The 12,618-nt window shown below is 37.7% G+C and overlaps 1 protein-coding gene across 1 annotated transcript; it reads left to right on the top strand.

Moving 5' to 3' along the window:
• Nucleotides 1-1,679: 1,679 nt before the first annotated feature.
• On the top strand, nucleotides 1,680-11,703 carry Atg12 (Autophagy-related 12). Its single transcript, XM_076203879.1, has 3 exons — nucleotides 1,680-1,829; nucleotides 7,612-7,748; nucleotides 8,271-11,703. The coding sequence occupies exons 1-3, from the start codon at nucleotides 1,718-1,720 to the stop codon at nucleotides 8,391-8,393; spliced, it is 372 nt and encodes a 123-aa protein (XP_076059994.1). The 5' UTR covers nucleotides 1,680-1,717; the 3' UTR covers nucleotides 8,394-11,703.
• Nucleotides 11,704-12,618: the final 915 nt, after the last annotated feature.

Here is a 12,618-nt window from a genome sequence, read left to right on the forward strand (position 1 = left end):
ATTGAGCTATGGGGCTTATCGGAAGATCTTTCACCCATTTAAACCAAGAAAATTTCAAGAAACTTTATGTTGCATTAGTGAGACCTCACCTTGAATCTGGTAATATAATCTGGAGCCAAATTAGCAAAAATAAAAAAATAAATAGAAAATGTACAGAGAAGAGCGACAAAAATAATTCCGGAACTTAAGAACTTATGAGAGAGAATTGGATGGGGAAGGGCAAACGAAGATGTGTTGGGAATAGAGTTTATTGCCCTAACGTTGCGACCAAATTGGTCTTCTTCAGAGGACTTGTTGCATTACAATTAGATCATAAAGTCTTATACTCGTAGCGAGAGGGAACCCGGCCAGCTATGAGTGGATGTGCCGGACTCCCTCTCGCTACGAGTATAAGACTTGTGATCTAATTGTAATGCAACAAGTCCTCTGAAGAAGACCAAGTTGGTCGCAACGTTAGGGCAATAAACTCTATTCCCAGCACATCTTCGTTTGCCCTTCCCTAGCCATTTCTCTCTCATTTGTCTTAAATAATTTTTAAGAATTTAAGTTATGAAGAGAGATTGAAAGTTTTGTAGCTATCTACACTAGTATACAGGAGACAGAGGAGTGATATGATTGAGGCAAATGAACCGATAACTGGAAAGTACGAAACGGGGATAGCTACAGTGTTGCATCTCGATGAGGGTACAGACCCAGCTACGAGAGGACACGAGTATAGAAAGACCAGTCAACACATGGAATAACCTCTCATCAACTATTGTAGAAGCCCCGAGTGTATTTGCATTTGAAAGAAGATTTGATACATATTGGAGACATCAAGACGTGAAATTTAGTTATGAAGCTGAGCTGTATCTCTCGCTACACGCCGGCCAACGACTAAATAAAAACATATACAAGATCTAGAAGAGTTTGCTAAAAGCTATACACTTACAAACGTAGCCATTGGGGCTGCTTGAGACGCCATCTTTGTTTTGATAGATGCAGTGGTCGAAGAAATTAAAGTATGATAAATTCGTCTATTCTAACCTAACCTACCTAACCTGCATTTAGTAATGCGATACCTGTAATTCTATAGGTCATCAGGGTCGTCGTTGTCAGGGAAGTTGACAGCTGGTTTTGGTATCATGTTCGATCGGACTATGGGGTATACAGGAGTTGCATAGCTTTAAGAAATGCATGTACCTCAGCTCCGTAGCACTCTTTTTAAATTATGTATCGTGCGAGGTACTGACGGAAGCACTGAGGGCGCATTTCAGATCCTATGGTCAAAGCTTTGTTCGGTAGTGTATTTGCTTTGAACAGGACTGGAAAGACAATATGGTGTCTCGTTCCTATGATCGCAGCTTCGTTCAGTAGTGTATTTCTTTTTAACATTTTTTTCCGGCAAGAAAAACGTATGTTAATTACGTTGATGTATCATAATTTACAAAATTAATATTGCATTTTCTAATGCTATATCGCGTAGGTGTGCACTTCCGAAAAAATACCATAAGTTTTCTATAAAATTTCTTTTCGATACAATGTCGCCGTAGATAAAATCTAATGAAGGAAGTTAAACTGAATTTTAATGGCAACTTATTGATGTGACTAAATTGTTAATTTATGTTAGTCATTCATACATATTTACGTTTTCTTTGACAATTTAGGATACTAAGAAAATGGAGGTCTTTTGCTTGGTACCTATGACCTTTTAAAAATGGTAGCAATGTAAACAAAGATGGATGTCGAGAAAGAAAAAGCTTCACAATCCCATGAAAATAAGAACGGCAAAGATGCTTCGCCAGAGAAGTTGGAGAATGAACCTAAACCTGCAGCTGGGAATAAAAAGAGTAAGTTTTCTTATGGACTTGTTCAAGTGAAGAATTACAGATGTGTGGAAACAAAATTGAGCGATGGTCACTTGCTTCCTAAGCTAAGTAAGGCTGACTAAACAGACAATATCATATCAAAGGTGTATCATTATTATTTCTGATACACCTTTGATCTTTGGTAATAGTAACGAGTGTTGTAGTATAGAATAGGTGGAGTTGTTTAGGGGGCAGAATTTAGTAGCTGTAAATATTTGAGTATTTCCAGACAAGTAAAAATTACAGTAAATGTAATGCCCTTATTGGGCTTTATTGAGTTATCCCTAGTATTTTGTTATGTTCTTACCTGCGACTCTGTCGGTAGATAGATAGATAGACTTTATTTGGCAATGAATCAATATACATGAAGTGCAAATAATGACAAGAATACATAGTTCGGAATAATAAATGCAAATTGCCGAGGATAACACAAAAAGCATGTATGCTTATTTCCATTTGTTGATTAATTCATTTATACTGGATATTGGCATGGATTGCTTGTATACATAAATCTATCTACTGTTGTTGTTTATGTTGGTATGTGGGTTTTGTTAGATAGTGGCTAGAATCTGGAAGTGCAGGTACTGGAGGTGACTGTCATGTAATCGAAAAACCTACCTACCCAGCAAGTGTGAGGCCCTGGGTGGTGCTAGATTTTCAGATACTTGCCACCAGCAGCAGTAGATCAATATGGCTGTGAGGACTGTCCTCGGAACTTAACCAAGTAAACCAAGTAAACCTTAACATAGTGCAATGAGGATGGGGAGGATGGCAGTGGTCAATATATATATGCCCATTATACTTGGTACGTAGGGTAGTACACTCAGTGTTTCTTTAAAGGAACTCTTATGTACCTATTTATCATATTATTATCAGCTGTATTTTGCCTTAGGATTATATACTCTTATTGTTGTTTCTGATTGATACATATGTATTTACTTGATAAAAAAAAATCAACTTACAAACATGGAAAAAATATTGTGATCGATTGCCGACTTCACAGCTATGCGAAAACTCTGGTACATTGGGTACACAAAATTGTGATTGATCACAATTTTATTTACTACATAATCATAAGATGAAATATAAAGTCAATACATATTTATCAACCAAAAACAACAATAAAAGTACATAAGCCATAATATATTTGATACTAACATTATAAATAGGTATATTGGGTCCCCCAAGGAAACACCCAATGTACTCCCAATGTACCAGGGTGTTTGCATAGCTGCAAAGTAGGCGATCAATCACAATTATGTTTACTACGTATTTATAAGTTGATTTTTTTTATAAAGTAAATACATATGTATCAATAAGAAATAATAGTATGTAAGGCATAATACATCTGATAATAACATGTTAAATAGGTACATAGGGTCTCCTTAATGAAATAACTCCTTATTGATCCCTTCTGTACTGGTGAAAGGGAATGTTGCATTAAAGTCCCATATTTCTCTTCGATCCTTCAGTGATGGAAAAGATGGTTTATGTGAAATGTTGAGTGTGTTGGAATGGCTGTGGGGTCGTGGATGGAGTCTGGAGCCATTGTTATCAGTTTCATCATATTCAGCAGTACCAACATTGAAATGTTACGCTTGTGTACTGTACCTTTGATGTTTGCCATTGCAGAGAGGGGTTGGGAACCAATGGAAGTACAGCTTGGAGATTTATTAGGGATTAAACCCAACTGTTCCCTGTTTGAGGCAGGAGAGCTACCCACTGTTCCATGAGGGCTCTATGAAGGCTTCATTTTCTGAGTAGAAAAAAATAATAATAATAATTACCATTTTGATGTTTGAAGCTTGAATTTAATCTGTTCTCTTATGGTATCATGGGGTCTGTCCAGAAAGTATCCAGCCATTATGAATATTTGCAGAACTGGTCATGCAATCTTAACAAAATTTGGCAGACATTAACAGAAGACCCTACTGCACATGCATGAATAGCCATACTCCCATGTGACACCTCAGTTACCCACCAGACAAAGTTGAGTGAAGGTGTGTACTGTATGACTGTCGCATTGACAATGACTGAGTGAGTAGATTAGTGAATCTGTATCAAGTTTTGTTACAAACTTGAACATTCATCAGTGGAAACTATTCAAATGATTAAGAATGTATTCCAGGATGATTTAATGAGTGAAGCATAGATAGAAATGTGGTACAAATGCTTCAAAGAAGGCTGAGAATTCATCAAAAGTGATCCACGTTCTGGAAGGCCTTCAACAAGCAGAACACCCAAAAATGTTGAATGTGTGAAGACTGTAATCAATGAAAATCAGTGATTGACAGTCTGTGAATTAGAAGATGATCTTGGTATCCAGTAAACAAGTGTTTCAGAGATTTTGATGGAAGATCTTGGCATGACACATGTGGCAGAAAAATTCTGCAAATATTCATAATGGACAGACCTTGTATGTCTAATATGGATTCTGTAAGGCTAAATTCTCTCTATATACCAAAAAGCTTCTTCCTCCTTATAATTGATATAACCAGCTTAGGCATGCACACTCCCTTCACCAATCCCACACCTATCCAACACAGGGCCATAGCCCTGGCGAGGGTGCAACCAGTGGCGGTTCTTCGTATGGGCGGTATGGGCAGTCACCCAGGGCGGCACTTGGGAGGGGGCGGCATTGCCCCCTTCCAAGGTTTGTAAAATTCGCAAATGATTTACTTTTATTCTGTAGTAGCAATAAATATTTCAATTTTTGGTTGTCTTAAACTTCTTATTTACATTGTGGAGGGGGGGAAGCCAAGCATTTTACATGCATTGTGGAAGGGGGGCGCCGAAGGTGAGGTTCGCCCAGGGCGCCATGTAGGCTAAGTCCGCCAGTGGGTGCAACTGTCCCCCCCCCCCCACCAAATTGTTTCAGTTTTTAACTTCCACATTTTCAGGTAACTACCGCACCAGTACTCTCCTCCCACTAACTACAGGTCCATTTCCTGGGCACTGCAAGATCAATGTATTTAGAGAAAAATAATGAACCTTGAGAGAGCCCAAAATTTGACAGGTATTACCTGTTGAATTTTGGAAGTGATACCCCACCCTTCAGATTTTCCTCTCTTTACTAACCCCCCCCACCCCCAGCATTTGGGCTAGCCTATGGCCCTGTAACACCAATTTGTTTCCTTTTAAAAATCTCTTACCTCCCTGTGTGCATGGGAAGTAATACATCAAGACAGCACCTTCTTAGTAGGGCCAGACAGCCAAAGCTGATTTACTATCACTGCTTCCCTTACTTATTAATCCTCCCTCCTCATTCTCTTACAAGTAGAAAAGACAAAGAGACATTCCTTCCAACAACATCAATTTATCATCCAGACACAATCTTCCTCCACTCACAACTATCTGCCACCCTCTCTTCATTCCCTGCTCAAAAGACATTTCCATTTTACCCAAGACCCTCCTCATCCCATCCATCCATCCTATTCTCAGTCTTCCCTTCAAGTTCACTACCTCCATCTCTGCCTTCTACTCTTCTTGCTAGGTTTTTCATTCATTCTTTCCATATGCCCATACCATCCCTATATAATTTTGTTAATACTATCTGCCAACTCCCTTGCCATTCCCACTCTCTGTCTCATTCTTATTGTTAGAAATTACTCAAATTCATATATATCATATAGAGAGAGCAGTAGTGCAGATTTGGATTATCCAGTATCATTTCCTAATATATCAATTATTCTGTTGCCTCGGTTCTCTCTTGGAGGAGGCACATGGCCCCTGGGAAATTGCCTGCAGCTATTATTTTAGTCAGTGAAGAAATTTTGTGTTGTTTTCTCAGAAGAGAGGGTAAGACAGTGTAATATTGTCACCCTCGTAAAGAAATTGCCTAAGTCATTTTTCATCAATTTCTGGATTTTTTTTTTTTTTCTAAATAAATTTTTCATTGCTCCTTGTGGTACATTTGCCAATGTTTTATTTAGTGTCTGAGTAGGTTAAAACTATGTTAGGAGGAACATTACATACATTTATAAAATAATTTTTTTTTTTTTTTCCAATTTCCTGAAAAGTTGAACAAATGACTTAGGCACTTTCTTTATGAGGCTGGCGATAGAAGGTATGTACCTAATTGCATTTACCTGATTGTAGTGTACAGGAAAGGAGCAGCCCTCGTTGGGTCTTATCTCCTACTTTTCAGTTTATCATACCTAGCCTCAAATTCATGTAATGGGCTCTGTGTCATCCATGTGGTGGTTACACCTGTGACAAATGGTATCTGTTGCCTGGCAGATTTTGTATTGGTACAGCTTTAATGTGGTTTGATGACCTGAATGTAAGCATACTACTATGATTTTTCGCTTGTCTTGCAGGATTGATATTTCTGAGAGAGTTTGGTGTGGTATATGTGCTGGTGGCATAATTGGAAGTGTGTTGGTCTCACGTTTGCTTAGTCTCCAATACCCAGGAGTAACCATTACCTACCCCAACAGTCCAAATACATAGGGCAAACTCCAAGCATAGGCTCCTCGCCTTCATATTTTTTTAATGGACATATTGTGATGTAATAGGGATATTGTAGATATTTGACTAGAATACTGCTGGGATTATTTTTTATGTTGCATTTGATAGGATGTGTGTGTGTGATGTAAATGTCAAAGGGATCTTGCATAGGGCTGTATATCATTGGGATACCATTTTGCAACAAGTACAGTATGCACTGTATAGAATCTATGGTAAGCAATGAAATAAGATTTGTTAATGATTAATTACAAATTTAGCAATTTGCTAAAAGAAAGATTAGTAAAAGAAGTGTGGAAGGCAGATGTGGATGAAGTGCATAGGAGGGGGCAACTGAGGATGAGACGGATGGATGGGGTAAAAGGGGTGATGAGAATGAGGGTGATGTCTGCTCAGGAAGGAAGGGAGAGGACAGGAGATAGGGGTGAGTGGAGAATGGTTGTACAGTGAGAGCTCTCATTAATGGATGTTAATTAGCTCCATTTACGGAGTTTTCGCTGTGTTTTCGGTGTTTTGGAGTGGTTTTTGGGTGGTATAGTGATTGCACACACTAAACAGCAGCACCAAAAACATAGCGAAAACACCGCAGACACAGCTAATTAACATCCGTTAATGAGAGGTCTCACTGTATATGGATAATGCTGTGATGCATGGAAAGGAGTGGGTGGGGGATGAGGGGTTAGGGAGTGGTTGTTTGTGAAAGATATCTTTACACAGCCTGAAAGGATTTCTCCCCATCTTCTCTTGTTCTGCATGAGGGGACAGAGAGAGGAGGTTGCCAATTAAATGAAGTGGCCTTGCTGTGGATGTGCTGTGTCTTGCTGCATTTCTTCTGACCTAGGACAATGGGTGAGATACAGGGATGACCCATCATCCAAGAGGAGCCAAGAAAAGAGAGAGGGAGAGAGAGTGGTAAATGGGAGTAAAGTGATTGGAGATGAAATGGGTGGGAGTGGAATTATGCCTTTTGACTTTGGCTGCCTCCCTTGTAAGGGAAAAAAGTCCTTGATATATGTATAGTATGTATTACCAAATTGTTCATGAAGCCTTCAATGAATTGTGTTATAACTATGTACTTCCAACCATTGTCTAGGTAATTGGTCAATAAAGTAATTTTACCTAACAATCTTCCAAGTGTCAAAGAAACTAGCTCCACCCTCCCTTTTGTTTCTCTTGTGGGGTTGGATAAACACCAAATGATGGTTGAAGAGGCAAATCCATTTTTAGAGAGATGCTGTAGATGGAAAGAACATATGAACACATTTTAGTATCTATTTGTTTTTTGTATTTCCTGCAGTTGATGTCTTACTTAGAGCCACTGGAGATGCTCCTATTATGAAGAAGAAGAAGTGGGCTGTAGAAGGAGAGAAGCCAGTAGGATGGGTGATTGAATTCATAAGAAAGTACCTTAAGCTTGATGCCAATGATTCTCTAGTAAGTATGATAGAATGGTCTTTTTTTATATTAAGCGTGTCCTGGGAGTCACAATTCTCATGTAAATAGTTAATTTGATATGTACTAGGCTTGCCGCTCTTGGAGCGTAATAAAATGATTTAAAAAAAATAATAATAATAAATGGTTCTCTTGTTCATATATATTCCTAAGAACTTTTTCATTATCAAGGAGAGTGGTTCAGCTGTGAAAGCATAGAAAAGAAAAAAGATGTTTAATAAAAGTACATAAAAGTCCCCTTGATATATAGATTGAAATACATACTCATGATTTAAATGTATATTTCTGTGTTTTGTGTAAGGGAAGTGTATTGTTATTTCACTTGTTTACAAAATTCCACTATAGTAACATAGTATTGTCACTATTTTGATTATTTACATATTGTTTCATTGAAAATAAACCTTTTATTATACAGTATTGAAATATAGATTCTGTATAGACATTCATACATATAGCATGTCATCATAACTCATTTATGCTTTATACATACTTCTTTCTTTTCAGTTCCTGTATGTTAACCAAAGTTTTGCACCTGCTCCAGATCAAATTGTAAGAAATTTGTATGATTGCTTTGGGTCTGATGGTAAACTTGTCCTTCACTATTGTAAAACTCAAGCATGGGGTTAAACTAAGCATACATTGTTAATATAATTTTTTATGAAATACTTATCCTTAAATATATGTTATACCCATTATTTTTGTTTCATGAGTTCCATTTTATCATATTATTCAACCAGTATACTTGTGACATACATATAAGGGACCAACAGAATGGTGGTCCTGTATGATGGATTTCGGAAGAATTATCTTAGAACCTATCAGTGCCCACGGCTACACCAGGAGGTACATCTCCAAGGGACTGACATTTGGTCTGTGGACCTAAGATCTCTATTAACATTGACTATTCCTTCCATCTTTTAACACAAGTTGAATTGACAATTGGTGACTACTCCCCTACTCCCACTAGCCAGTGGCATAGAAACAGTCATGCACTAATGCAACACACAAGCCATCACAACATTTCTTCCCAGAGAAATATATGGGAGTGCCTGAGAACCATTGTTCAGTGGAGCTGCAGGTGTTGAGGTGGTTTGCGCACATCGGAAGAATGAGTGAATAGAAAATAGAAAAAGAAGTGTGGAGAGCAGAGGTGGATGGAGTGAATTTGAGAGGAAGACCAAAAATTATATGGATGGATGGATAGGGTAAAGGAGACATTGGATACTCAAGCAATGTCCATCAAGCAAGGAAGAGAGAATGCAAAAGGTAGGGTGTGATTGGATAAGAATATGTTCTTCTTGCCTACTCGTTAATTTTTTGTAGTGGATGAGGAGGGGGGGGGGGGGTTGCCATATAAAATGGGAGTAAACTAGCTCAAGCCCTGCTATGCAGGTGTTGTGTCTCACTGCACTGCCTTTGACCCAGTCAGTGCAGAGGGGGACAGGAATTATCCTTCATTCACAAGATGCTAAGATGTAAGGGGTAATGAATGTGTTTGGATGAGTGTGTGTTTTGTATTGGCCACCCCTCTTGCAAGGAAGGATGGGCCCTTTGGTATTTATTTATCATTATTATACATAGTGGACAGGGCCCCGACAAGGGGAGGGGCATGGGGAGTAAGTGTTATTTTCCAACTCTTTTCATTGCAAAACAATAGAAAGTGTCTATTATTCCTGTCAAACTTTGCTTTTGAGGCTTTTATTACCTAGTGTTATATGAATGCATTCTGAGACTGAAGAATTACCAAGCATAAAATATGCTAACTGAAAATATTTTATATTTAAGCCTGTATAATAATAAAATGCATAAAATCACAATTGAAACCTGTAAAAAATAAATAAATACATAACAAAAAATGAAATTATAAGTCTTCTTTTCTAAGGCATGGTGATGATGACGATGGCCAAGTGGAAGGTGGAGGAATAATGTTTGGAAGGAGTCACCTATCATTAAAATATCAGGTATCTTCATGAGTGGACAAGGAGGGAGGGTTGCCATGTAAGTGAAGTAGCAGGGATTAACTAACTTTGGCTGTTAGGCCCAGCTATGGATGTGCTTTGTCTCGCTGTATTGCTTCTGATGTAGGCTGTACACAAAGATAAAAGGGAAACAAATGGGTGGAAGATGGGTGGATACCTTGTCTGGGCACCTCCCTTATATGGAGCAAGAAGCATTATATATATATATATATATATATATATATATATATATATATATATATATACAGTACTACCTCTCATTAATGGACTAAAAGGGGGGTAACGGTGTCCGTTGATGATGTGAATAATCCGTTGATTTGGAGTGGTTTTTGGGTGGCATAGTGATTGCACGCAGTAAACAGCACCAAAAACACCTCAAACACAGCGAAAACACCTCAAACACAGCTAATTAACGTCCGTTAATGAGAGGTCAATCTGTATATATATATATATACATATATATATATATATGTATATATATATATATATACCAATGGTTTCTACTCCCTTATAATGGAGGTTGTGAAGTCAGAGGCACACCCATTACACTCCCATTCACCACCCTTGTTTCCCTATTTTAGCTCCTCATGGATGAGGGGTCATCCCTGTCTCTTGGGTTAGAAGCAGTGCAGCAAGCCACAGCACATCCACAGCAGAGCCACTTCACTTTCATGGTCCCCCCCCCTCCCCTCCATCCCTTTGTGTGGAAAACAGTTGGTACGGAGAAATCCCTTTGGGCTACATCAAAATATCATTCATACACAACCTATATCCACTGCCTCTCCCTTCCTTGCTCAACAGACATTCCCCTCTTGCAGAAAGCCCCTTTCACCCCATCCATCCATCTCATCCTCAGTCCTCTTATGTTTACTCCATAGGTCTACATAATTTTTCAATTTGGTAAGGGATTTTTCAGAATCCTCTGCTTGCACTGTCACCTTCTTTATCCCTTACTACATTGAATTTCCGTTCTCCTTTGAAACTCCTTAAACCAGCCTCTGCGTGCCTTAAGATCTCTTTCAGAATTAGTTTTAATTTCCTAAGGGAGAGAGGTCCTTGGTATATAGATAGTTCTAGAGGTATCTCATTTCAATGTACAGATACTTTGCTTTTTCACAAATTAGTTTCTGAAAGACTATCAAGTCAATTGTTTATCATTAATTCACGCTAACAAAAATTTTTAATTTTCTTCAATTAATTGCTTTCATTTAATAGAAAGGATTTTCATTCCATTCACATTAGCTTCTTTGATTGCCTCTTTATTCTTAAGGATGGTACATATATAAAATTCTGCTGTACCGTATTGAGTGGCCAGGTTCAAAACAATGTTCTACTTTCCCACTTCGAAATGTTAATTTTTTACAGTCCAGTTATTGTTCTTACATAATTTCTTTTAAGCTTCATTTCTTCAGCGTTGTTCATTGATTTCAAGTTCACCAAAAGAGAGTATTAAAAATACCAAAGAATAATGAATCACAAAAAGTTTCCCAGAGGTCAAGTGCATAATGTTCACAGATTGTAAGCTAATAACAAACTAACAATACAATGCTTTGTTGTATTCATCAACCAGCTGTTTGGTTTGGTTATCAGAATTTTTTTTAATATAGGAGCAATTTTTAAGGGGTGGAGGAAGTGTTAGGATACAGGATTTTTTGAGTAAAGATGTCCAGATATAAAGGTTCCACTGGACATGTAAATAGGATTTTGTGTATATGAAGAAAGTGTGATCTCTGACTAAACCACCTTTTAAGAGAGAAAGGGTATTTGGTATATGTATATATGTAAAGTGCACCATTGAAGTATTCACTGTAGACCTAATTTTTAGTTTGTGAAGGAATATTATTCTGATGTGTGGACAACAGTCTATTTTGGTGATATTGATTCTTCATGTATTACTGTTCCATGTTTACTATGTATCCGTAATGATATGAATTGATATAAAATGAAGTTTTTCAGTATGCCAGTAGTTTCTTTATAAACCTATTATTGCTTTAGCACTGATGCATGGTATAAGATGAATTACACATTATGACCTAATGGACACTACAAGACCAGTCTATCCTGAGAGAGACTAACCTTTCTACTACACAATGATGACTTACTCTAGCTTGATACCTATTTATTTATTTAGAAAAGTTCAGGAGAGTTCTGGACATGAGTGGGTTTAGAGGCGAGCATGGTGAAATGTTTGATCATTTTCTGGTGGGAGGTTAAAAGTGGAGGTAAATTATGTGCACTGATCAACATCTGCACATGGTTTCTCATGTTGAAACCCAATAAAATGTATAAATTGCAGTCATTGTACCAAGTATGTTGTCTCCAACAAGAAATCCTTGGTATTTTTTTTAGAAATGCACATACATGATATAGTAATAGAAAATTAATCATTTTGTAAATTATAATACATCAATATATGTTATTCTTGGCAGAAATCAATAACGGAAACAGTTGCTAAAAGGTATAAACTAACAAAGTTGCATACACTCCTTTAGATAAATTTGGAGGTTGGAGACAACGACTATGGCCTAATGACCTCTAGAATTACAGGTACCACATTACTAAATGCAGGTTAGGTTAGGTTGGCAGGATAGGCTGGGTTAGAATATACAAATTCAACATCCTCTAATTTCTTCAACCTCTGCCTCTACCAAAATAAATATGGCATCTCAAATAGTCAAAGCAGCTAAGTTTGTTTGTGAATAGCTTTTAGCAACAGTTTCTATTATTGATTTCTGCCAAGTATAACATACATTATGTTGATGTATTATTGCAAAATTATCATTGGGTCACATGGAGAACTGTCACCCCAGAATGCCCACATGAAGAATCGTCACCCCATGAGATCCCACCTGAAGAACTGTCACCCCATATGC

Source organism: Oratosquilla oratoria, chromosome 20 (assembly GCF_046742065.1).
Source record: "Oratosquilla oratoria isolate Oo_2021 chromosome 20, ASM4674206v1, whole genome shotgun sequence".
Taxonomy (NCBI): domain Eukaryota; kingdom Metazoa; phylum Arthropoda; class Malacostraca; order Stomatopoda; family Squillidae; genus Oratosquilla; species Oratosquilla oratoria.

Coding starts and splice junctions, on each gene's coding strand:
- Atg12 (XM_076203879.1), top strand. CDS start 1,718: ATGGATGTCGAGAAAGAAAAAGCTTCACAATCCCATGAAAATAAGAAC. Junction 1,830..7,611: donor TGCAGCTGGGAATAAAAAGA/GTAAGTTTTCTT, acceptor TATTTCCTGCAG/TTGATGTCTTACTTAGAGCC. Junction 7,749..8,270: donor TTGATGCCAATGATTCTCTA/GTAAGTATGATA, acceptor CTTTCTTTTCAG/TTCCTGTATGTTAACCAAAG.